Consider the following 24,867-nt stretch of genomic DNA (forward strand, 5'->3'; position numbering starts at 1 on the left):
TATCCTACATCCTTAGTCTCTCACTGTACCCAGGAAAGGCCCGGGCACGCAGCAAGTTCTCAGTAGATATTCTGTGTCATAACTCAGTAGAGGAAGAGGCATATGGAGAGCATTCTAGGTTGGGCTGTGTAGAGGGAGCTTCCTGTACCAAGCCCTGAGCCACATTCTCCACACTCGGGGTCACCTGGAGTCCTAAGACAGTGCAGTGAAAATGGGGAGAGCCCAAGAGAGCAGAATTGACACCAACCCAGCACACAGCTACGTGTGCCAAGACCCCACAGGCCCCTCTCCCAAGCATCCCCCCAAACCCGTATGTTATAGCCGAGGAAACTGAGCTCAGATGGGCTCAGGCTCAGGCTCTTGTCCACATTCAACCAGGGGCTGAGTGACGGGCTTCAAATCCAGGTCTGCCTGGATCTGTTGGTTCCTTCTACTACAGCCAAGGAAACCACGGAAAATGCTCTCTTCTCAAAGACTGACAGGGCTTTGGTCCTTGGGACTCGGACACCAATAAGAAGGAGGCTCTCAGCCTCCCACTAGAAAGTACCTCATGGTCTCGAATGTGACCTTGTCTGTGACCAGCTTGCCGTGTCACGTGATCCACGTGGTGTCTCTGGGAATCTGTGTCACACCTGCTGGGCCACCCCGACTCTGACGTAGTTCCTATTTCTACACACAACCAACATACACGCACCTGCCTGTTTTAGAAAAAAGATACAGCTGGGGCATCCAGGTGGCTCAGTTGGTTGAGTGTCCAACTCTTGATTTTGGCTCAGGTCATGATCTCACGGTTCGTGAGTTCAAGCCCCACAGGGGGCTCTGTGCAGAAAGTGTGGAACCTGCTTGGGGTGCTCTCTCTCTCGCTCTCTCTCTCTGCCCCTCCCCCACTCATGCTGTCTGTGTCTCTCTCTCAAAATAAGGAAATAAACTTAAAAAACATAAATAGAGATACAGTTTTTCATATAAGAATTGTTAACAGATTGCATGTAAATGCACTTCATATCTACATGTACACACTCCAGGCTTCAGTTTGGAAAGCATGCACATAGACATCAGCTCCCAATGGTTCTAGAAGGTGGGCACCCATTTTACAGATGAGGAAACCGAGCGGCAGCCTGCTGGCAAATGTGTAATGACCAGCTCTCTCGGGAAAGAAACCTCAATTTTGTAGCAGTGGCCAGCTCCCAGCACGTAAGCACGCCTAGTATCAAGCCCAGAGTTGGGGAGCAATGTGCCTGCTCACATCGCACAAGCCGGAGCGAGCTGTCTCCCGTGTGCCACCAAAACCACAGCTCTGAGCCAAATCCACTTTCAGATGGTTGTTATGAGGCAGAACCATCAAAAGGCCTGGCACTCAGGTGACCCACTGACTCGAGGGACTCGTCCTCTGCACGGCTGTCCTTGTTGAAACCACCTAGTCCCCTTCTGCTGCCCTGCGGTCCAGCTCTGGTTCTGTGCCATGAACACAAAGGACTTGGATATAATTTTAGCTTAGGCCTCAGATTCAGAGGGTGATTCCAAAGTCCTTAGACATGCTCGATGATCGCCCGCACTGCCTCCTTCTCCTCCACCTCCTCCTGACTTGGAGAGCCTCCTGTGTAAGGACCACGGGAGATAAGACAAGAAACAACCTGGCTCGGGGGAGGCATGTTGAACGTGGAGGTGACAGCCTGGGTTCAACCCCAGCTCCGTTCATGGGCACGATTTCCTCAGTGGCAAAATGAGGGTCCTAGCATCTGCTTCCTAGGGCTGTGGTGAAGACAAGAGGAACGGCTTCTATACAAGCCCATCCAGTGCCTGGCACACAGTGAGTCTAGTACAGTCCCTGGCACACAGTGAGTGCGTTACAGTGGCTCACCCACAGCAAGTCCCCAGTAACTGGGGCTAGAGCTACATAAGATTTCATGGTGGGACCTAGTTATTGGGGAACTGGGTCTCACCTGGGGGCTGCTCAGGGCAGTCTTAGACTGAGAACAATGCCTACATTAAAGAACATTCCAGCAGGGGAAGTCCTACTGGGGCAAGTTCCTTAAAAGTTTCCACTATGAAAACCAAAACGAAGACAAACAAACAATAAGCACAACACAGCGTATGTGATAAGATCGGGACTGCTGAAAAAGCAGTGGAAACTATTCACTGAGTCTCCACAGACAAAAGGAGATGGACACAAAGAGCCACGGAAGACACCAGTCCTTTTCTACAGAACTTTCCAGAAGGTCTCACCTCTGACTTCTTCCTTAAATAGTTTGGGCAGAAAGAAGAAGTTGGCGGGACAGGCATCATAACGTGGCTTCCCAAGAGGCCAGCCCAGCTGCCTAGACACAGAGAGGCAGGTGTCTTCCTCAGCCACGGCAAGGCTTTAGAAAAATCCAAGTGCTTGGGATGTCTGGGGTCAGGCAAACAATGAATAGCACCTTCTCTCTGTGTGGGGCTTTGTCCTTCCAAGGCACTTTGCATCCGTCTCTTGCCAGGTGAGGTCAGGGATCCCTCCCCCCAGGAATCCCAGAAACATCAAGTGACTTGCTGAAGGTCACGCAGCAAGTGACTGGGAGAGCCAGATTAAAACCCAGTTCAATGACACCGACCCATGGCTTTGCCCAAGCTCCCACTAGCCCTAACACTGCTCACTCTTCCTAGTGGTAAGCCGTCTCGAAACTCCCAGAGCAAAGTACATCTGGGAGGTGCTCCAGAGGTGCTCAGAGGTAGCAACTGGCTTTCTCTTTCAGGAGAAAACCTAAAACTTGTAAGAACATCTCTTCACACGTCCTGAACCTGGGGAAATCCTCCTAGAGCAAGCCGAGCCTCCACACAGGGTCACCAGGAGAGCCACAAAGCACTTGGCTTTGTTTCTTCCACTCTTGTCCCAACCCACTCAACTTCCCCAGCGATCTTTTTAAGAGCAGCATCTGGTCTTATCATGGTCCTCAATAGATCCTAGCTACATACATATGCGAATGAATGAATGAATGAATGCAGTGTCACTCTTGCATTTCTGCCTGGTTTTAGGTGTATTCACATATGTCTTCTTGTCTGTTCCTCATAACAATTTCCTTACAGGCATCATTCACTCCATTTGTGGTTGAAAGTGAGGCCCAAGAGGGGTGCCTGGGTGGCTCAGTTGGTTAAGGATCTGACTCTTGACTTCAGCTCAGGTCATGATCTCATGGTTCGTGAGTTGGAGCCCTGCACCAGGCTCTGTGCTGACAGTGAAGAACCTGCTTAGGATTCTCTCTCTGCCCCTCCCCGACTCGCTCTCTCTCAAAATAAATACATAAACTTAAAAAGGGGGGGGGGCGCGCCTGGCTGGCTCAGTCAGTTAAGCGTCCGACTTCGGCTCAGGTCGTGATCTTGCAGTTTGTGAGTTTGAGCCTCACGTTGGGCTCTGTGCTGACAGCTCAGAGCCTGGAGCCTGCTTCGGATTCTGTGTCTCCTCCTCTCTCTGCTCCTCCCATGCTCATGCTCTGTCTCTCTCTGTCTCTTAATAATAAATAAACGTTTAACAAAAAAAGGAGAGTGAGTCCCAGAAGTCAAACATCTTGCTATAGTTCACAGAGCTAGTTTAGTGGGAGAAGTGAATGTAAATCTAGATTTTCTAACCCTAAGACCCAGGCCAAAGGGAAAGGCGGGAAGTCAGGGAAGGGGGAGGGCAATTCACCTTTTGTGAACACCTCCTGTGTGTAGTGTGAGTTTGCCATCACTAGGAGTCCATTTCACAGTTGAGAAAACCAAGACTTAGTGAGGCAGAGTACCGAGCAACATTGCCAAGACGTCACAGCCAATGAAAACAAAAGGGATTTGAATCTGGGTCCACTGGGCATGAAAGCCCACCCTCTCAGGCCTTCTGGACCAGGCCATCTCTCTGTTCGAGTATGAGGTGTTATAAAGCAGCTGATCAATGGCCTGGTGTTTGCTGAACACTTGCTACAGCTCTACTCTATGAGGGCTGTGGGGACCACATCTATTGTAACACACTAACCCTCGGAAGCTTCCAGCCAGCGGGGGCAGAGGAGATAGGAAAATGTGGAACAGACAACGAAGGCCGAAGGGATTGGGGAGAGCATCCAAGCACAGGTGGAGGGGGCTGAACCTGGTGAGTACGAGGGAGGGGAAAGAAAGGGGCAGGGTGGTTCCAGATGAGGGCATAGGCATTATTACTCTCCCAGGGGGGCTTTACACTGGGGGGGAAACTGCCCTGAACAGGCAAGAACAGGAGAGCACATTAGGAAACTTCACTGTCCACCCAAGGAGAGGGCCCGGGTGAGCGGTGGGCCTCAGGAGGATTTTGACAGTCAGAATGAGCGTTTTCTAGAACAGGTAGGTTCCCCCTCCTCTGCTATTTCAGGACAGCCAGGACAAACCAACTCCCACTCCTTGCAGGCTGAGGCCTGACATTTCACCACTGTAACATCACTACTATAACTTTTATTCCTATTGAGAACTGAGACGCACACCCTCACGGCTGTGAGCACAACTTTATGGTGATGTTAGTCTTTCACATGTTAGTATAAATCTGTTTATTGGCTAGAGAATTTCCAGAGAGCAGGTTTTCCCAGGAGGTGGCAGAGGGAGGCAGAAACAGCTAGGAAGGAAGGTGAGAGTCCCAGATGCAAACGTTGAGCTAAGATAATCCACATTCCCCCGCTCTCCAGTGACAGAAAGCCCAGGACCCCTGACACTTCTGTAGTCACCCCCAAAAGAGGGGTGGCTGCACAGAGAACCCTGGCTCTCTGAAACAGTTGGGTTGGACTGTTTTCCCTTGGACAGATTTTCGGAAGCTGCAAAGCCCCTGAAGGTGGTGGCCACTGTGCACACGGGCCACCCACTCGGGCCTGGTGCTGGCATGAAACCTTCACTCCCACAAACCCATTTCCCTCTCTTCCCCTTCTCTTGCCTCCAAGGCCCTGTGTTCTAGAAGTTTCTCTCATCTCTGTCAAAACTTCTTCCCGTGTCCCACTTCTTCAGGGCAAAGTGAACTCCCGGCAGTCCCTGTGTTGCTGTGCCCCAGAGAGGCGGTGCAGTATCCCGCCTTCTTAGGAGGCTTCATCCACTGGAAGGGACTCCCCTCCCACCCCCCTGCAATGGCCACTCCAGGCCCCGCCCCTTTTCTTGGCCCTGCTGCCCTGCCCAGTTCCCACCACTGCCACCGCCATCGAGGCCCTTAACTCGGGCAGGTCTCTCAAACCCTCACTCCTCCTGCTCCTACTGTTCCTGGCAGGGAGGGCCGTCCCATCCCCCACCCACACAGCCCAGCTCTCTTCAGAAGCACCGATTTCATCCGGGCACTTCCTGCTCCAAGTGTGTCCATGCCTTCCCAAGATGCTGCAGAGCGAGACCCTGACGCCCGGGGGTGGTTGTCAAGGCCCATGGTGACCCGGCCCAATCCCACCTTCCCAGCCTCGTCGTCGATTTGGCTCCCCTCATCACCTTAACCCCAACACCGCCCACCCTTCCCTGAATCTCTTTCCTGCGTCTGAGCCCTGCAGGGTGTGGTCTCAGTTTCTCCTCCTCACAGTGATTTCCCAACCTCACGGCCCAAGGAGTCCTGGATGATATCTCCCTCAGCCAAAAGTAGTCTGTTTGGGGGCACGTGGGCGGCTCAGTTGGCTAAGTGATGGGCTCTTGGTTTCAGCTCAGGCCATGATCTCACAGTTTGTGTATTCGAGCCCTGTGTCAGGCTCCATGATGACAGTGTGGAGCCTGCTTGGAATTCTCTCTCTCCCTCTCTCTCTGCCTCCCCCCCACTCAATCTCTCTCTCTCTCTCTCTTAAAATAAATGAAAAAACTTAGAAAAAAAGTAATCAATTTTGATACCTCCAAAGTACCCATTCACATTCTGGCACTTACGACAGAGTCTAGCCTGCACTTTTGGTTGTGTGTGTGTGTGTGTGTGTGTGTGTGTGTGTGTGAGTGTGTGTGTGTGTCTGCCCTATGGATCCGATGTCAGGAGCCATGTCTTACAGAGCCCATCGTAAGTGTCCTCCTTCCGACGCCATCTAGAACATATTCAATTGGTTGTGTCGTGAGCAAAGGGAGGCGAAAAACTATATGCACCACGATGATTCAAAACACATTCACGGCGGGTGGCAGGGGGGAGGGAAACAGGCGAAGGGGGTGAAGAGAACACTTATTGTGAGGAGCAGTGAGTGATGTACAGAAGGGGTCAATCACTCTATTGTACAACCAAAACTAATGTGACCCTGTCTGCTACCCATACTGGAATGAAATAAAAATTTGAACGCATTAAAAAAAAAAAAAAAGAAATTCATCAAAGTTTTACAATAAAGTTCTTGGAGTTAAATGATCCAGTGGTGTGTTTTTTTTTTCCCTGGACCAACCCCAATTTTGGAGGCTGAGAAGGGAATTGCTGAAACCAGAAAGAAACAAACTGTGGTTAGCTTTTAGCCCAAACCTCCCTGGGTAACAACCGCTGTGTGATAAAAAGAATGAATCAGCCTCTTAGAGGAGTTCTCTGGAAACAAGGCATTGCAGGAAACAATGGTTTTGAGGTGTAAGTTGATGTTTTTCAATCCCCACAGCAAATGATGACTGGTAGTGTTTACTGAGAGTGCTTACTCCATGCGGACGCTGGGACAGCTCTTCCTCAGAAACATCCCCACGCCGTCCAGGGGACAACACGGTGATGTTGGGAAAGTTACTCCAATTCTGATGTCAGTTCCAACGGGTCTCTTTCCCCACCGCACCAACCGACTCTCCTCCACCAGCCGGGTGTCCTACGATTCAGCTCAATTCTGATGCTGTCCCCCTGGAGGTGGCGTCAGACCCCACAGGTTAAAGGCTCAGTCCCAGGAGATGGGCCCCTGCCCCACCCCTTCAGATGCTAATTACAAGTCCAGGTGCCTGTGGCCAACCAGTAACAGATGGGATGTTCCAATGACTCCCTTCTTGGGTTCAATTAATTTGCTAGAGCGGCTCACAGAATCCAGAGAAACATCTTACATAGTAGATCACCAGCTTCTTATAAAATGATATAAATGACGAATAGCCAGATGGAAGAGGTTCACAGGGCAAAGTATGTTGCCCCAATCCAAAAGCTCTTGGAACCCCATCCTTTTGAGGTTTTGTGGAGGCTTCACTACATGGGGATGCATTGGCCATGCATTAAATGATTAAATTGTCGGCCGCTGGCCATTGGTGACTGATTCAACCTCCAGCCCCTCTCCCCTCCTTGGAGGTCAGGGTGTGGAACAGAAAGTTCCCACCCTCCAATCATGCAATTGGTTTCCCTGGCAACCAACACCTCACGCTCCCCAGCCCTCACTGAGGTCTTTGTACAAACTCTGGTGTGGTTGAAAGGGACTTGTCATGAATATCAAGACACCTTTATGGCTCCTAACACTCAGGAAATTCCAAGGGTTTGGGGAGCTCCGTGCCAGGAACTGGAATGGAGACCAAACATATATTACTTATTATAAATCATGATAACATGGCTACGATGCTGTTGAGTGCTTTCTTCCTACCAGGCGATACTGTCCCCCATCCCTACATGTATTCACTCATCAACCCTCCAACAGTTGGTTCTGTTGCAGGTGCTCCCATTTTGTACGTGAGGAAACTGAAGCACAGATAAGTAGCTTGTCTGATGTCCCAAGGTGACAGAGACAGAATAAAGATGTAGAACCATCTGCCTTTCCAGAGCGCATGCTCACAAAAGAGCTCTGCTTTGACTAGAGTGTAACTCACTACTATGGGAGTACTGCCTCCCTGATAAAATATCACGAGCTTGCCTTGTCCTTCCCAACCCCGACGTTAACGATGATCGTTCCTTCCCTTTTTATGGACTTAATACGCTGTGGTCCAAATATGGGTTAAATCTCATTCTAGGATGGTGGGCCAGTTGGTGAAGGGCTCAAACCCAAGAGCAGCAGTGCAAATCTCCTGTGTGGACCTCAAAGGCATTCTGGTCCACACAGGGCCATCTGGATGACGCTCTGACCTGCCCATACATACAGATCTCTACTGCCCAGGAACACTTATCTAGAATTTCTCTCTTCCTTGGTTTAAAGGTTCCCCCAGTCCAGTGGCGATAACACATCAGTGCCAATCAGCACGACATTCACCAAATTTCCCAGTGAGGTGGGCTTCGTTCCTAAGCACAGGTGGATCTATCAGCTTCAACTACTTGGCCCCAAACCACAGACCTCAGAGTGGGAGATCTGTTCAGGGTAGAAGAAACCCTGCCTGAGCTCAACACGCCAGCTTTTCTAAAGCCAGGGGGTCAGCCCGGGTAGCAGGGAATATGCAGGGAGTACCGTGGGGCTGCCCCCGAAACGGGGCCTGTGGCTCAGACTGAGTGCCAGGCAGTGGCTTTCTGTAGGGGCCAGACCACATCATCCGTCCCTGTCTGATGGTTCCTCTTCTGGAGACAGGGCCAACTCATTTTCTTTTTCTTCCTTCTCCTTCTTTTGTTTTTGTTTTTGTTTGGCAGCCAGCAGAAAAAAATGTCATCACATGAATGTGTCAGTGTCACCATCTTCAAGGGTGCGGATGAATGAAAAGGGGCTAGCTTTTCATTAATTTCAGCCATTTCAGCTGGCCTAGCCTCCGTCTATCCTGTAGCCTGCTCCTGTGTTCCCTGCGTCCCCGGCCCTAGTGCCTTCTTCTGCTGGTTCTCTGCCCCCACCTGCCACGCACACACAGCTGGCCTCTGAGGGTCCCTGTGAAGCTAAGTGGTAGCTTAGCTACCCAGACACGGCAAAGCCTTCTTTTCACCTCGGAGCGGAACAGAGGTAGACTGGGGGTGCAGGAGATGGTGATGCCTGCTCGGAGTGGTCACCGCCCCTCCCTGCGTAGAGCGCAGACAGCAGCCGCTGTTGCTCAGGGCTGTTCGTCCCCACAGCATCACTAGCCTGAGCGACTGGGTCAGCGTTTTGCAAAGAACCTCTTTTTTTTTTTTTTTAATTTTAAGCATTTATTCATTTTTGAAAGGCAGAGAGAGACAGAGCATGAGTGGGGGAGGGGCAGAGAGAGAGGGAGACTCAGAATCTGAAGCAGACCCCAGGCTCCGAGCTGCCAGCACAGAGCCCGACGGACCGCGAGACCATGACCTGAGCCGACGTCGGCCGCCCAACCGACTGAGACACCCAGGCGCCCCGCAAAGAAACTCTTAACAAGGAAGGAGAGGGGGATCCAAGCACACAGAACCACAGAGGTGGTCCAAGTGAGCCTTCCTCGTGGGGCCACGGGTGAGGCTGACCTCCTGTGTTCGGGGGATCCCCTCGTCTCCCTCCTTTGCCTGAGTTGCGTGGGAAATCCCAACAAAAGGCCCCAGACCCAGGCCTGGGCCTTCCCCTTGCCCACTTCCTCCTCAGGCTGTCCCCCGCTGCGGCCACCACGGCCACAGGGGTACTCAAAAGCTTGGTGGCTCCCTCCTCCCACGAGGGACTACGAGGCGGGCGCACACGTTGGATGGGATTTACCCAGAGCCTGGAAACCTCTGTGTAGGCTCATTCCACTCTTCCTTTTAGCTTAATCTTGCAGGAGAATTAGTAATAATAATAATGATAATAAGGCCCAACAAATATGATTCTAATCTTCTATTGTGCTCTCGGTACTATCCTAAGTTATTTATTTATTTATTTTTAAAGTGTGTTTATTTATTTGGAGAGAGAGAATCCCAAGCAGGGTCCACGCTGTCAGCACAGAGCCTGACTCAGGGCTCGATCCCACTAATCATGAGATCATGACCTGAACGGATACCAAGAGTCGGATGCTTAACTGACTAAGCCACCCAGGTGCCTCTGTCCTAAGTAATTTAGACACACTAATTCCTGCAAGCACCCCTATGAGGGAGACACCATTATCCTTCCCATCGTAGAAGCCTGGAGAGGCTAAGTAAGGCCTGGAGAGGTCACACAGGTAGTGAAAGACACAACTGGGATTCAAACACAGGCGGTGGCTTCTGTAGTCTGTGCTCGATCACCATGTTAAGGAGACAGGTACTGAATGAGCAAAGAGACCAAAAAGATCAGAACGGTGAATCAAGGAAGCACAGAAACACATCACCTGGTACATTCTTGATGTTGTCTGGGTTCAGGAGTGTGAGGTTTGGGGGAGCGCCAGAGTACTATACAGAAAGAGCCAAAGAAAAACACATGCAAACTTATAGATGACATCTGTGCGATCACAGTGAATGGACACAAATCATGACTGGAAGAGTTATGTCACAGGAAGGATTTGGGGTTTGGGTTTTGATGGTCTTTTCGGCAAAGTTGAGCACTGAGTGTTTCAGAGTGGGAAGTGAGATTCTACCACACGGTCCTGGGAGGAAGATATGAATCTGGAAAAGGAAGCTAAGTGCCTTGGTTTGTGGCTTGGGCTCCCGATTGGAAATGAGACATTTGCAGCCAGACATGACATCCTGGTTCCATTGGGTAGGACTTGTGCATGCTTTCTGACCAAGTCCCCAAAGGCCAGGAAGTGTAACTGGGTTGGAAAGACTTAGAAGTGATTACCCTGGAGCTAGGGCGGGGAAGTGGGAAGGAAGCGAGGGGCAAAGGAGAAAAGCAGATCTTCCAGTCTGTCAGTCCAGCCCGGTTCCCCTCTCCTCTGAGAAGCCTTCCTTATCAGCCTGCCCTTGAGCAAAGCTCCCTCCTTGCACTTCTAGAGCACGTGTGGATGGGTAACATGCTCAGCACATCGCTACTGCCCACCTTCAGCTACTTTCTCCATGTTGGTGTTGAAATTCAAGAGCACAACTGGCTATCAGGTTTCTAAAGGACTGCAGGTAACTAGTGCCTGGGCAGGCGAGTCTTTGAACTCGGCTGATGGTCAAACACGCACCCGGGGTCTGTGCACCCCCAGGCACCTGCTGAGAACATCCATGAAAGGGCCCGGGTTCTTGGAGAACAGTAGGAGCCCCAAACAACCTCCCCCTTCTGCAGTCATTAGAAGGCGCTGTATACCCTGGCTTGGGAAAACTATGACCCTCCTTCCTCTTTGAGATCCCTACACTTTCTTCCTTGCTGGACACTGCAGGACAGAGGTCACTGGTTTGCCATCTAAAGTAACAATCCCACATACTCTACCCCCTCACAGACTCTCAGCCTTTCACCAAAATCCAAGTCCTCTGCTTCTGCCTGGGCACAAGCCAGGACCACATTTCCCAGTCTCCCTTGCAGTTGGGTGTGGTCATATGACCTCACTCTAGCCAATGGAATGCATTCCTGCACAAGACTCTGAACTGGGAGGCTGCCTGCTCCTGCTGCAGAGCCCCCCGCCCCCCAAAGAGCCTTCCCCGCTGCTGCTGAGGAATCTTGCACAGGAGCAGACACCAGCCTCTTCTGGGCTTAAGCCCTTACACTTTTTGTTGATATTGAGGCAGCTGGCTGATCTTCCCATTTCCACTTTCTACACAGCAGGGACTCTTCAGCTCAAGGTCACCCTGTATTGTTACTTGTTTACCGTCTCCTCCCTTCACCCGAACATCAGCCCCGAGAGGCTGAGGCTGTGTTTTGTCCCATGTTGTGGTCCCAGTGGTAGAACAGCTCCTGACACAGGGGAGATACTCAATAACCATGTGCTGAACATACAGTGAGTCAGGGTCTCTGTGGAAAGGCCCCCTTGAGCAACCCGCTTCTGCTTTCTCATCCACATCCACCTCTGGAGCTAGATTAGCTTCTAAGCGCATGGATACCCACTGGTCTCCCCTTTGGGACCCAGCCTGTGTTCTCTCCTTGTTCCTGCTCTCCTGAAATCCTTCCCACCTTCTGCAGTCACCCCTGTCACACTGCACAGCAAGTGTGTGTCTGTGTCCCTCCCACCCCCACCAAGCCCCCCCCCCCACCCCCAACTAGACTGGGAGACCCTTGAGGCCAAGAGCCTATTCATCTGTGTATCTGCTCAGTGTTGGGCACAACAAGTGTTTCCTGAGAACTACTCCAGAATATTTAATAAATACCTCAGAATATTTATTATATTTACATGTTATATAAATATATATTTACGAAATATACTTCATACATATTTTATTGTCTTCTTTAACTCTTTTCACTCTGTTTCTAACTAAGGGTAAAAAGCTTTCCACACCCCCCGGATTTTTAAGAGGACCTAAGCTGGATGCCTGGAATATTCTATAGATTTTTCTAACTTCTAGGCTTTTTGGCTCTTACTACCTGGCATGGTCTGCGAGAGGCCCGGACCCTTTCACTGTGTATCAGTACAAACCGCCCTTGATCAGAGGCCCCAAAACATTTTCCCACGGGCCCCAGGCCTGCTCCCCACAGCCCTGTGCACACACAGGATTTCCGTCTTCCAAACTGCCTGCCCATTTGACCCTCACAAAGGCCCTGTGACTCAGGCAGGACAGTGACTGTTATGTGCATCTGACAGACGAGAAAATGGGCTCAGGGAGGTTAAGTGACTTGTCCAAGATCAAGGTTGGGGTGTGTGCCGAGCTATCACTGGGACCAGGGATCCAGACAGCTCCTCTCCTTTTATTCAGTTTCTCCAGCCTGAGCTAACCAGAAGAAGCTTCATGGCGGCCAAGAGGAAGCAAAGCCGACAGGCTGTGATAGGGGTGAGCGGAAATACATCGACTGTGAGTGATAAACTGAGTTCACAACAAACCCGGCCAGATAACTCTGGGGGGCTGAAAGTCCTCCCAGCCTTCCTATTTTAAACCCTTCTGACCAGATGGGAGTGTCTGTGGTAGTGTGGTGTAGCATCTTCTGCTGCTGTGTGGTCAGGGGCCAGCACAGGAAGGTACTTACTCGATTTTTCTTCTTTAATGGTGTATTCGAGCACCTCGGACGAGCTGTCGTTCAGGGAAGGGAAGTGGACACAGAGCACCAGGTGCTTCAAGCTGCTGTCCCGGCAGACCAGGAACGTCTACAATGGAAGGAGGGGGCAGCTCCATGAGTCAAAGATTTGGGTGAAGGTTAGAAGGACAGCAGTGAGCTGGAAGTCATCCAGAATGTTCCAGGAACAAGGAGGCAAGCATCCCTCAGGGGAACTGGGGATTCTGCCCCAAGAGCCACGTGTCACCTGGCCCATGTCCCCTGCTCCTGAGTCTCCATTTCTCATAGGCCCACAGAGGGGGGGCGGTCAACTAAATCAATGTTTCCTAAAGAATTCTGTATTGTAGACACAGAGTTTGATGGGGGTGTTTAAAATGCGGATTCCTGTGCCCCACCCCGGGGATGCTGGTTGGGTGGGAAGGGTTCAGAATGGGCTGATTCTGATATGGGTAGGGGTCCGGCATACACACACAGAAAAGCTCTAAGGTAGGGGCAGTCATGTTGATTTTCAAGTCACACCCCAACATGTATGCTCACCTCCACCCGTCCCCACCCTGAGGTCTAAAGCCTCCCCCACTCAGGTCCCAAGCTCCTGGGCTAGAGCGTGGAAGACCAGGAGTCTGGCCAGAGATGCTGAGGGAAGGCTGGGGAACAGGGCCACCAGGGCATCCCCGAGAATGCGGCCCCAGGGATGTGGCCCCGGGCACGAGACGCTCTGGAGAAGCATGAAAATGGCACGTTTTCCCTTTCCCCACCAAGGCACACTGTCCTCTCTCTCCTTTCATGATACTCCAGATTCTCTGCTTTCGTTATTATAACTGTTAAGAAAACATTATACTAATATTGATTAATAGCAGCCCACACCTATTGCCTCCCTAGTCTGCCTCAGGCTTTAACCCCAGGTGATTAGATTGCATGATCTCGCTTAGTTCCCTTATTAAAGCTATGGGGGGGGGGGGTTGCTATTATTATTATTACTATTATTTTAAAATATTTATTTATTTTTGAGGGGGGGAGGGGCAGAGAGAGAGAGAGAGGGAGACAGAGAACCTGAAGCAGGCTCGGAGCTGTGAGCACAGAGCCCGATGTGGGGCTTGAACTCACAAACCGTGATTCCATGACCGAAGCCAAAGTCAGACGCTTAACTGACTAAACCACTCAGGTGCCCCTGGAGGGTGTTACCATTATCCCCATTTTAGAGAGGAGGAAGCTGAGGTAGAGAGAGACAAGCAATGCCCTTGGACTTGGATCCTGGGCACTCAGTCACCCCCGTACCCCCTGCACCCGGCCCAGAGAAGCTGGGCTCCTTTGGGAGCAGTGACACAATGAGCCCATGACTCACTCAACTGTGGTTGGAAGTTTACCAGCCCCTCTCCTGGAGCAAGGCAGAGTGGAGAGAGCATGAGAACCTGGAGTGGATGGGAGAGGACAGGCGAGGACAGGAGGGAGGCTTCTGGGGGTGGAAATGCAGGTGACATGCTGCCTGCAAATGTGCCCCAGCCTGGAAGCTGGCCTTCCCTAGGGGGCCCAGCAGAGGCTGGCTTACCTCTAGAAGCCTTCGGCAGCCCCCACCCTGCACGCAGAGAGGACGCCTGAGCCCCCTGCACGGCCTCGCCTTACGCAGAGCTGTGGCATCGCTGAACCGATGTGTTCACCTGAGCCTGATCTGGCCTCAGGAACACACGGTCTTGCAGAGAAAAGGGTTTATCTGGCCTTTGCTTCAGAGGCCCAAGGTCAAGCTGTCTTCCGCCTGGGCTGGATGGGAACCAGCAGTGTGTGTGGGAATGTGAGGGTGAGTCTGTGGGGGTGTGGGGGTGGGGGGGTGGGGGAGTGTAGTATAATGAAAAGGGGATCTGGTCTTTGTCTCAGGTTCCTGGCACAGAGCTACAAAAACCCTTGGAATTTCCTGAGTGATAAGTGTCCTTTATTATTCATAATGAGCCGTTTTGACTGTACCTGAATTCACACTAACAGGTGACTCAGGGCAGCCCTTGGTGTCAAAGGAGGGGCTGGCCACAGAAAAACCAGCGGGGGTGGGGGGTGGGGGGTGGGGAATGGAGGGTTGGAGCTTTTGGCCCCACCTCTGCCTCTCCGGGGAGCTGCAGACTGGATGGCCAACATGTTAGTCGGCCCAGTCATGCCCAGGAGATAAAACTCCGTGGAGATTTCTGGTTGGTGAACACATAGATGTGTCAGGGGTGCTGGGCCTGGATTCCACCAGGGGGAGGGAACGGGAGCTCTGTGCGCCCCTCCCCACCCCAGACCTCACCCCTATTCGTCTCTGTCCCCAGCTGCTCTTGAGTTGTGTCCTTCAGAATAAAAGGGTCAGCAGAAATAGAGTCACTGCAGTGAGTTCTCAGAGTCATTCAGTGAATGATCAACTCTGAAGGGGGGGGGGCCGTCATGCTTAAAGCCAAGTCAGAAGTCTGGGTAGCCTGGGGACCCCACTTGTGTCTGGCGTCTGAAGTAAGGGCAGTCTCGCTGGGGACCCTGCTCTTTAACCTACGGGGTCTGCACTCACTCCAGGTACTTAGTGTCAGAACCGGGTTGAATTGTAGGACCCCCATGGGCGCTGGGGAACTGTTGCCAAAGCAGTGAGTGAGTGAGTGAGTATGTACGTGGGGGGGTGGTGAGTGTGGAATCAGTGGACTCCGGGCTGCCCCAGGGCCTCTTGCCTGGAGCTCTGGGGAACAGGGCACGGGAAGGAAGGCCAGTGTTTTCCAAACTGTGGCTCGTGACCCGCGAGTGCAAATGCCACCAACTATTTTTATTTTTTCAAATAAAAGAGAAGAGAAGACAATCAGGATGCCTATAAGAAGGATGAACGCGGTCAGAGAGTGAGAGAGAGAGAGCGGGAGACCTACAAAGGGCCAGGGCCGTAGCCCCAACATATATTTCTCCCTCTACTGGCATCGCCTTCTTCTTGGACTATTGTGACCCCACGCTGAGCTCTCTCTTGGTTGACTGCCATGACAAAGCACGGGTGCCAGCCTCAAATGGGACCTCCTCGTGCCCTGCAAGCTCCCTGGCTCTTTCACACCCAGCACGGACTTATTTCTAGATTTCTCCACTCTGCTCACACATCAGCCCTGTGCTCCACCCCCATGTTTACGGAAAGGAAGAAGATAACTTCTCCAGCTGGGAGGAGAGTCAGTCTGTCACAATCTGTATTTTTCTTGGGCCCCTGGAAGGCCCTGAGCAGCCAGTCATGAGCTCGGTGACCCTGGGTGATTCTGTGGCTCCCCTGAGCCTCAGTGTTCTGATCGGATCTGTAAATGGGGAGAATAACACCAGACTACCCAGCAGAAACAAAAAAAGAGCCAAAGCCCCGCCCCTCCGTGTTGGAAGCCGCGGAGATATTGCACAGACAGGGAAGCACCCAGTGGGACAGTCGGGTCTCCACAGATGCTCACTAAGGATTCATTCTCCGTTTGCAACCCCCCCCCCCCCCCCAGCTGGGTTTTGGTCTTCTGTCTCCCGGTCTCGGGCTCCACCTAGAACTGAGGATGAGTCTGCCACACTTGTTTACTGTGCAAAGGAACCAGGAGGTGCTTCCCTGAGAGCGTGGTTCAGTCGATGGTGAGGAGCCAGAAGCTGAAACCGCGGCTGACGTATGTGCTCTGCGCCACGTTCGTCCCTTACATTTGGCCTCACTCGTTCTCCCCACAGCCCTGTGAAGTAGGTACTGTTGCCATCCTCTTTGACGGGTGAAGACTCGGGCTACAGAGAGGAAAAACAAACCCAAGGCCACGCAGATGGGAAGGGCAGGAGGAAGACGCAGACCAAGGTGTCGCCAGGAGCAGCTCACTTATTTATAGCCCTCCTGCCTGTGTCATCTGCTTTTTGAGGGGCAGGGGCATGGGCAGGGGTGGAAAGTCCCCCAGGCTGGACTCTGACAAGTCCCCAGTTCTGAATGCCCAACACCCACCGTTTCTGCATGGCCACAAAGCCTCACATGGCACTTCCCTCTATCATAGCCAAGTCCTGGGGCTCTTATCTGAAAAGCCAAGGTAAGGCACTGGGGAAAGTTTGGGGGGGGTGGTGGTGCACAGAGAGGCTGCGGGCTAGTGGGGCCATGAGGGAGGGGGGCCACTGACAGGGGTCTGCCTGGGCCACTGTCCTTTGGACAGTGTTCTGTGTTCCCCTTTGGGAGGGTTTAGCTGCTCAGCTAGTCACAGGGTCCCTCCTGGGAAATAGCCACAGACCGCACTCCAGACACAGTGTCGCTGTGCAGCCAAGTGAGGATAGGCACGATGATGCATATTATAATATTCTAAATAACCATAGTGACTTCTGCAAGCATTCTAGGTTATGGTGAGTCTCCTATGCTTAGACTCGGCAGAGTCCGGCCAAAGTCAGCGTCGGGAGGAAGACCATCGGTGCGAGCTGTCTGTGAACCCCTCACCCCCAGCCTCACGACTGGTGACCACGACTTCTACTCTAAGGAGGTATCGCCCACGATGGTTGCTGCAGGTGAGTACGTAGGAGGCCGCAGTGCTGGATGGGCCCCTCAGAGCTCGTTCTCCCACACCTTTGGGGGGTCCTGTGTGCAAATTCTCCAAGCCCCCTTCACTTCTCGTTCTGCCCCCGCTGCAGCTAGCTTTTTAGAGATACAGTGGGACCCAGATTCCAGCTCTGCTACTCACTAGCTGTTGGATCCACAGGCAAGTTCCTTTCCTCTTCTGAGCATGAGAATGATAACATCCACCTTTCGGGGCTGCCGTTGAGAATTGCTGATGACGTACATAAAACACCTGACACCCGGTATGCACTTAATAAGTAAATAGTGCTAATAATCTTTATTATTATAGTAGACTGCTACCATTTACTGAGCACTAAACCACATGCTAAGATTGTTACAGGCATAATCTCATTTGATAAATAAATAAATATTTGAGGGGTGCCTGGGTGGCTCAGTCAGTTAAGCATCTGACTCTTAATCTTGGCTCACATCATGATCTCTTGGTTCATGAGATCCAGTCCTGCATCAGCCTCTGCACTGACAGTGAGGAGCCTGCTTGGGATTCTCTCCCTCCCCACCTCTCTCTCTGCCCCTCCCCTGTTCGTGCACTGCCCCCCCCCCCAAAAATAAATAAATAAACTTTAAAAGACACGAGTTATTAGTAAGATGATTATTATGTATCTTTTTCCAAAGGGAGATATAGGAATAAGGACGAAAAGACTGTTCCCCTGCATGGGGGATTAAAAGTGGCCACAAATTCTTTGCAGCTTCTCTCATCAACTCCCCCACACCTGGAAGGGTAGCCTTGGGGCTTGCTTGGACCAAAGGAACGCAGCAGATGGGAACTCTGGAGTTCTGAGCCTAGGCTTTGAAGAGGCAGGTCAGTTTCTGTGTTGACCCTTTTGGACCATAGGTGTCACGTGAGGACATCTGAGTGAGTCCGCTGGAGTCACGCGGCCCAGCCAGCAGCCCGCCCCAGGGGCCAGACAGGTGAGTGAGCCCGTGTCAGGCCAGCCAGCCCCAGCCCAGCTGCCAGCTGACTGTGGCTGCGTGGCCGAGCCTGGGTGAGCACCAGCCACGGTGCTCAGCAGAACCCAGCCCAGATCGCTAACCCACAGAACTGTGAGCAAATCAAACGGTGACCATTTTAGGCCACTGAAATTTCAAGTGATTTGTCATGCAACAGTAGGTAATGATACAGCCATCCGGGGTATGGACTTGGGCCTCATCCTTTGGGAACCCCCTCCTCTCTTCTTTCTGTGAGGAGCCATGCAGGGGCCCCCAAGCTCTCTGGAGGCAGGGGTGGGGGGATATTTGAAGGCCAGGAGCATGCCCAGATCCCCACTCTCCAGCCAAAGAAACGAAGACCCAGCAATGCAAAAAGACCTCCTGAGATCACATCAGTCGTCAGTGGCAGAGCCAGGACGAGAATGCGAGGCCAGTGACCTTCAGGCCACAGTTGTGACCACTACAGGACACGTCCTCCAACGCCACCAACCCACGTTGTCAACCGAGCATGCGTCCTATGCCAGGTGCCAGGCTAGAGGTTTTAGGTACCTTGCAGCAACTCCCTCCCTAGGGTCTGGAGTATTTTACCCATTGTGCAGATGAGAAAAGTATGGGGGCAGGACCAGCAGAAAGAGAGAGAGAAAGGGGAACGTTCAGAGCGTTGGGCTTTGGGGCCCTTCCATGTAGAACTTCAGCCTGCAGCTCTAGAGCGAGATAACTCTGAGTTCCGTTCTTAGCTCAGCCACTCCGAGCTGTGTGGTCCCTCTGGGGCTGCCTCTTCCTCTGGAAAATGGGATCATGATAGTTCCTGCTGGTGACAGTCGCTAGGGGTTAGCTCCCCGAGAACTAATCTCTTCCCTTTCTTGCTAACCAACCCCAATTCTGACCTGGCTGCAACGGATCCTGCCTCAGGAGATGAATCATGTTTGGTCAAAGCCAATCATGGTTCTTCTGCTCCTTTCTACCATTCATCCCCTTTCCCAACCTCCCTTGCAGTTAGGGGTGACCAAAAAGGCATCTAAAAAATATGTGTTCCCTGGCAAAAAGACTGAGTCTAGGAGAAGAAAGCCGTTTGCCTGTGACCACCTGCCTTTGAATGGGTGAGATGGCTGGAGCTGCAGCTGCCCTTTTGTAACTATGAGGTGACAAATCTGAGGACACAAAGCCAACACCTTGAAGATGGGGGAACAGAAAGGTGGAAAGACCCTGGGTTCTAAGGACATCGGTTAGCTGCTAAACTAACCCTGGGCCCCAACTTCCACATTCCTCATTACACAAACAGTCATAGCTTTATGGCTCAAGTTACCACAGGCTGGGTTTGCTGTTACTTGAAGCCAAAAGCATGCCCGGCTGACGCAGTGCCTCAAGTGATTATCAGAAGAACTGCACAGGTGCCTTCCGGAGAATGCCTGCTACATAATGAGCTCTCAGTATTTGGTGCCTCCCTTCCCCAGAGACCCTCTAACGGCCTCCGAGCCCTGAGGGCAAATGGCACAGAAACCCCTACTGTACAGAGGTAGCATTCCTATCCTCCACTGTTTGTGGATGGCTCCATGAGTCAGAAAGGAAGCATGTGAGGCCCCAGGCACTCGCAGCGAGGCAGGGTCCAGATGTCAGGCCTCGGCCCAGAGACAAGGATAAGCTCAAGGTGGGCAGTGAGGGAACAGGAGGTGACAAGTCCAGCCTCCTTTGTCCACCTGCAGGAAACCTGTGCCTGTGGGCTTCCCGGGGTCATAACGAGTGCAACAGTTCACAGTCTTGCCCTCTGTACCATCCACCGCCACTCCTGAGTCTTCCCCCGTTAACCAGGCCACCAACAAACCTTGCTGTGCCCCAGCGTCCTCACTCAACCTCTCTCCTCTGTGGGAACAAGTACAGTTTGGTGCCCCTTTGGGCCGACATCTGAATCAGCCCACTCCTTCTGTGCCCTCTTCCCACCCCCCCACCCGTCTTAAAAAGTTTGTTTATTTATTTAGAGAACCAGCGGGGGGCGGGGGCAGAGAGCGATGGGGGCAGAGGATCTGAAGCAGGCTCTGAGCTGTCAGCACAGAGCCCGACACGGGGCTCGAACCCATGAAGTGTGAGATCATGACCTGAGCCGAAATCCGAGGCTCAACTGACGGAGCCACCTAGGCATCCCAGGGGGTCCGATTTTCTCTAAAGAGCTAGGGTCCTCCCGTCCCCACACCCAAAACAACAGTGGGGTAGTGGTCAGAGCACTGGGCTGCAAGGCAGGACACTGGGTGTCCCTCCTAGTTCCGACCCTGGTTTGCTGTGTCCTCTGGCAAGTCACTTCCCCCCTCTGAGCTGGCTTTTCCAGTCTAGGGAGGGCAAGGGGGTGGGAGGGTCCCACAACTCCTTCCTTCCAGAAGATTCTCTCCCAGCATCAGTGCCCTGGGGGCTTGCCCAGATCCTGACGGGCTTGCACAGGGCGTTTCACGGGTAAATGCCTGCAGTCCACGAGGCTGCCACAGACGGCTGTAGGAGCCTCTTCCTGTCTACCCTTCGCCAGTGTGGGTTTTTGGAAAGCCCAACTGATTTCAGTAACAGCTGGACAGAATATGCTTCGGGAGAGAACTATGCAGTCACTGCAGGCCCTTCCTCCTCTCCAAATAAATATATACAAACCCAAAGCCCAAGACACAATAATGACTTTATTTTATGATCCATTTTTGGCCTGGACAATCCAGAGCTGTCTGCTTTTCTACTTCTGTTATTTTAGGACTATTTTCCCATTGCTTGGGGAAATTTTCCAATCATGCCCATCCGAGCAGTAACAGAAGTGGCTGGTCCTTCCCAGAGGCCACAAACTCAGGGGCTGCCATGGCTCTAGAGGCCACTCTGGACACATGACCCACGTTTCCCGTTACTGATAATGAAGTGGTGGCAAGGCATGGAGTGGATGGAGTTTCTCAATCCTGGCTGCACATCAGAATCACCTAGGAGCTGTTAAAACACGTTGGTGCCTGAGCCCTTACTCCAGACCAAAAAAAAAAAAAAATCCATTTCTGGGAATGAGGCCGAGACATTGCATTTTTTTTTAAGTTTATTCATTTTTGAGAGAGAGAGAGAGAGACAGAGCATGAGCCGGGGAGGGGTAGAGAGAGAGGGAGACACAGAATCGGAAGCAGGCTCCAGGCTCCAAGCTGTCAGCACAGAGCCCGACGCGGGGCTCAAACTCACAAACCGTGAGATCATGACCTGAGCTGAAGTCGGATGCTCAACTGACTGCACCACCCAGGCGCCCCGAGACATTGTATTTTTTTAAAGCCTTTGAAGGCAGTCAGTTGGTGGCTTCCAATCGCACTTGACCATTTAGCAGCTATTACTCAGGGCAGGCTCCTTACCATGGGCGTTGGGTTTCCTCAGGGGTAAAATAGAAAGCCCGCTCCCTGTTCTGCAGGGCTGTTGGAAAGATGACAGATGGTGTGTGGCACACAGTAGGTCTGCCCTAAGTGTTGACTGTGCCTTCCTTCCTGGCCCCAGCACCCCAAAGGGGCAAGAGAGGGGCTTCCCTGATGCTTTTGCCGAACTAATCTTTTGAAGTTTTTTTAATTTATTTTGAAAGAGTGCGTGAGCAGGGTAGGGGCAGAGGGAGAGGGAGAAAGACAATCCCAAGCAGGCTCCATGCTATCAGCACCAAGCTGGACACAGGGAATGATCTCACAGTTCATGAGATTATGACCTGAGCTGAAGTCAAGAGTCAGATGCTTAACCGGCTGAGCCACCAGGCACCCAACCCCTTTCCAAACTCACCTTGAACGGAATCGGTATTCCTTGACTCACACCTGGGGAAGGTGCCTTGAACCACCTGTGTGGCTGGTCTGTATCACAACTAGGCTGCTGCAACTATTGAGCTAAACCCCCACCACAAAAGCAATCTTACAAGAGATTTCTTTCATTAAAAGCTATCTTCTGTCCCCCAAGCAATGATACTCCAGTAGCAATAAACAAACATAACACCCCGATCTTGCTTTCTAATATTATTTTCTAATGAAAGGAACCAGGGCTTCTTGGAGAAATGGCTGATTCCAGGACTGGGGCAAGCAATATACACGTGCGCCTGGGTGGCTCAGTTGGTTAAGTGTCCGACTTCAGCTCAGGTCATGATTTCACCGCTGATGAGTTCGAGCCCCACATTGGGCTCTGTGCTGACAGCTCAGAGCCTGGAACCTGCTTCAGATTCTGTGTCTCCAGCTCTCTCTGCCCTGCCCCTGTTCATGCTGTCTCTCAAAAATAAATAAACATTTAAAAAATTAAAAAAAAAAAAAAAGAAATATACAAGAAGCATGCAGTCAGAAAGTAAGGAAGTGCTCCAAAGACCAAACACACACACACACACACACACACACACACACACGCACGCGCAGGCGATGATGGGCGTATGTCAAAGGGACTCAGGAGGCAACTGAAAGAGATCCCGATGGCCAAAGTTGGAACAATTTGAGCAACAAAATAATTAAAATAGTATTGGATTATAACCCAAAGCATTGAAATCAATATCCATGAATCGATATTGATACAACTAAATGATTGAATAAACAAATAAATGGAGGGGTGCCTGGGTGGCTCGGTTGGTTAAGCGTCTGACTTCGGCTCAGGTTATGATCTCACAGCCTGTGGGTTCAGGCCCCGCATGGAGCTCTGTGCTGACAGCTCAGAGCCTGGAGCCTGTTTCAGATTCTGTGTGTGTGTGTGTCTCTCTCTGCCTCTACCCCGCTCATGCTCTGTCTCTGTCAAAAATAAATAAACATTAAAAAATAAATAAATAAATGAATAAATAAATGGAGAAGACACAAAAAAGATCTTGTGCAGAAGAGCTCCAAATAACTGACGTAGGTAGTAAGGATTCCCCACTCCCTGAGGGTGGGCCGTATGCACAGTGGCTTCCTGCCAAAGAGGGCAGTACAGAAGGGGAAACAGTTAACTTTGCCAAGGGGAAACCTGAGCACAACCTCAGCCAGGTGAGCAAGGTCAATATTAACAGTGAGTGGTAAGTCATGTTGATAGTAGATGCCTTTGACATGATGTGATGAGAACAGCCCCATAACGCTAGTCTAACCATCAGAGAAATCCCAACCGAGAGCCCTCCTACAAAATACCTTAAAATACCTGTATCCCTCAACACTGTCAAGGCCATCGAACAACAAAGAAGGCCTGAGAAACTGTCACAGTCAAGACGAGCCTGAGAAGACACTGCGACTAAATGTAATGTGGTGCCCTGGAGGAGATGCTGGGACAGAAAATGGACACTGGGTACAAGCTGTGGGCTTTAGTTAACATGAATGTATCGATATTGTTTCATTAATTGTGACAAATGTATCCTACTAACGTTCGTTAGATGTTAACTATAGCAGAAACTGGGTGAGGAGTATTTGGGAGCTCCCTATACTATCTTTGCAACTGTTCTGCAAATCTCAAATTTCCAAAATAAGTGTGGTTTTTTTTTTGTTTTTGTTTTTGTTTTTTAAACACAACAATGTTTGGGTGCAGATGGAATAAAGGTGGCTTTTCGATTGCCTGGTTTCTGGATACACACAAATAAAAAATGGGCCAGTATGTTCCCAACACCTTATCAGAGAAGCAGGCTGCAGGGAGGAGAGACAGGGAGGGGTGGAGGGGGTGGGTCGTGGTCAAGGTCACAGAGATACTGGTGTGGGGGCAAGGGGGCAGGATGCCCAGTCTCTTGACCATTCGCATGGACAGGAGGAAGTACCCTCCACATCAGGAAGGGTGGGTCCAGGCCATCTCTGGAGACCCTTCTCTCTCTCACAGCCTGGAAGTCACCTGCAGTGGCTGCAGCTTTAAAAGCAAAGAAAGCAACACTCTAGCTGAGTTTCAGGCCATCGTGTGGGATGAAGGTACCCAGCAAAGGGCCTTCGATGAATCACACCATGCAGATTCTGTGCTCACCAGTTGTGTGGCCTCAGGCAAGTGAGTGAACCTCTCGTGGCTTTGTTTCCTCATCTGGAAATGGGGACACTAGTAACACTTACTACCTGACAGAAATCGCCGTGAGAATGGATCAGGTTGTGCAAAGAGCAACTCGGGAAAACTCTGGGTAAAAGTTGGCCCATCGTTGTTATCAGAGTGTGAGCTTAGGGCTTGGCTTCTGCTTGAAAATATAGAAGAGGAGGAGTCCGGGGTAAAGGCAGAGGGCAGGGAAGCCGACAGAAGGTGCATCTGCTCTAATTCTGTTGTTCTCAGGGCTGGCCCTGCTCTTGCGGCCTCCGAGGGGCAGCGAGCGGGAACCGAGCGAGGGCCTGGCTGACCTCCTTTAGGGCAGTTGCCTTCTGTCTCAATGTTAGCTATGGTCTTACTCCCAGGATCTGATTCAGGCCTCTGGGCGTGGGGTCACTTTAGGACCTAGCCCTGGAGAAGCTTTCTATTTGCTAGACTCAGCCCCCGGATCATAGGTCCATCGCCGTGTGCCCCAGCCCAGCTCATGCCGACCTCTGGGGCTCAGCCTGTACGGTTCTCACACCCACCAACTCTCCAATGAACCTCCCAGCTCCCCCCATCTCAGTCCTGCCCATCCGTGCCACATGACCCAGCTCAGCATCTGCCTCCTCCAGGAAGTCTGCCCACATCACTCCAGAGCGCAGCACCGCTTTCTGGCCAGGGTCAGGTCTTCTCATACCC

The 24,867-nt window shown here is 51.7% G+C and overlaps 1 protein-coding gene across 2 annotated transcripts in view; it reads right to left on the reverse strand.

The window, feature by feature from the left end:
- RIN3 (Ras and Rab interactor 3) overlaps positions 1–24,867 on the reverse strand; it is a 124,306-nt gene that overhangs the window by 56,609 nt on the left and 42,830 nt on the right. For both annotated transcript variants that reach the window (XM_086708951.1, XM_086708950.1), the window contains exon 3: positions 12,729–12,846. In XM_086708951.1, coding sequence (XP_086565077.1) covers positions 12,729–12,846 — 118 coding nt within the window. The remainder of the gene's footprint in view (positions 1–12,728; positions 12,847–24,867) is intronic.

The sequence above is a fragment of the Puma concolor genome, chromosome B3 (assembly GCF_028749965.1).
Source record: "Puma concolor isolate L17-30 chromosome B3, mPumCon1.1.hap2, whole genome shotgun sequence".
NCBI lineage: Eukaryota > Metazoa > Chordata > Mammalia > Carnivora > Felidae > Puma > Puma concolor.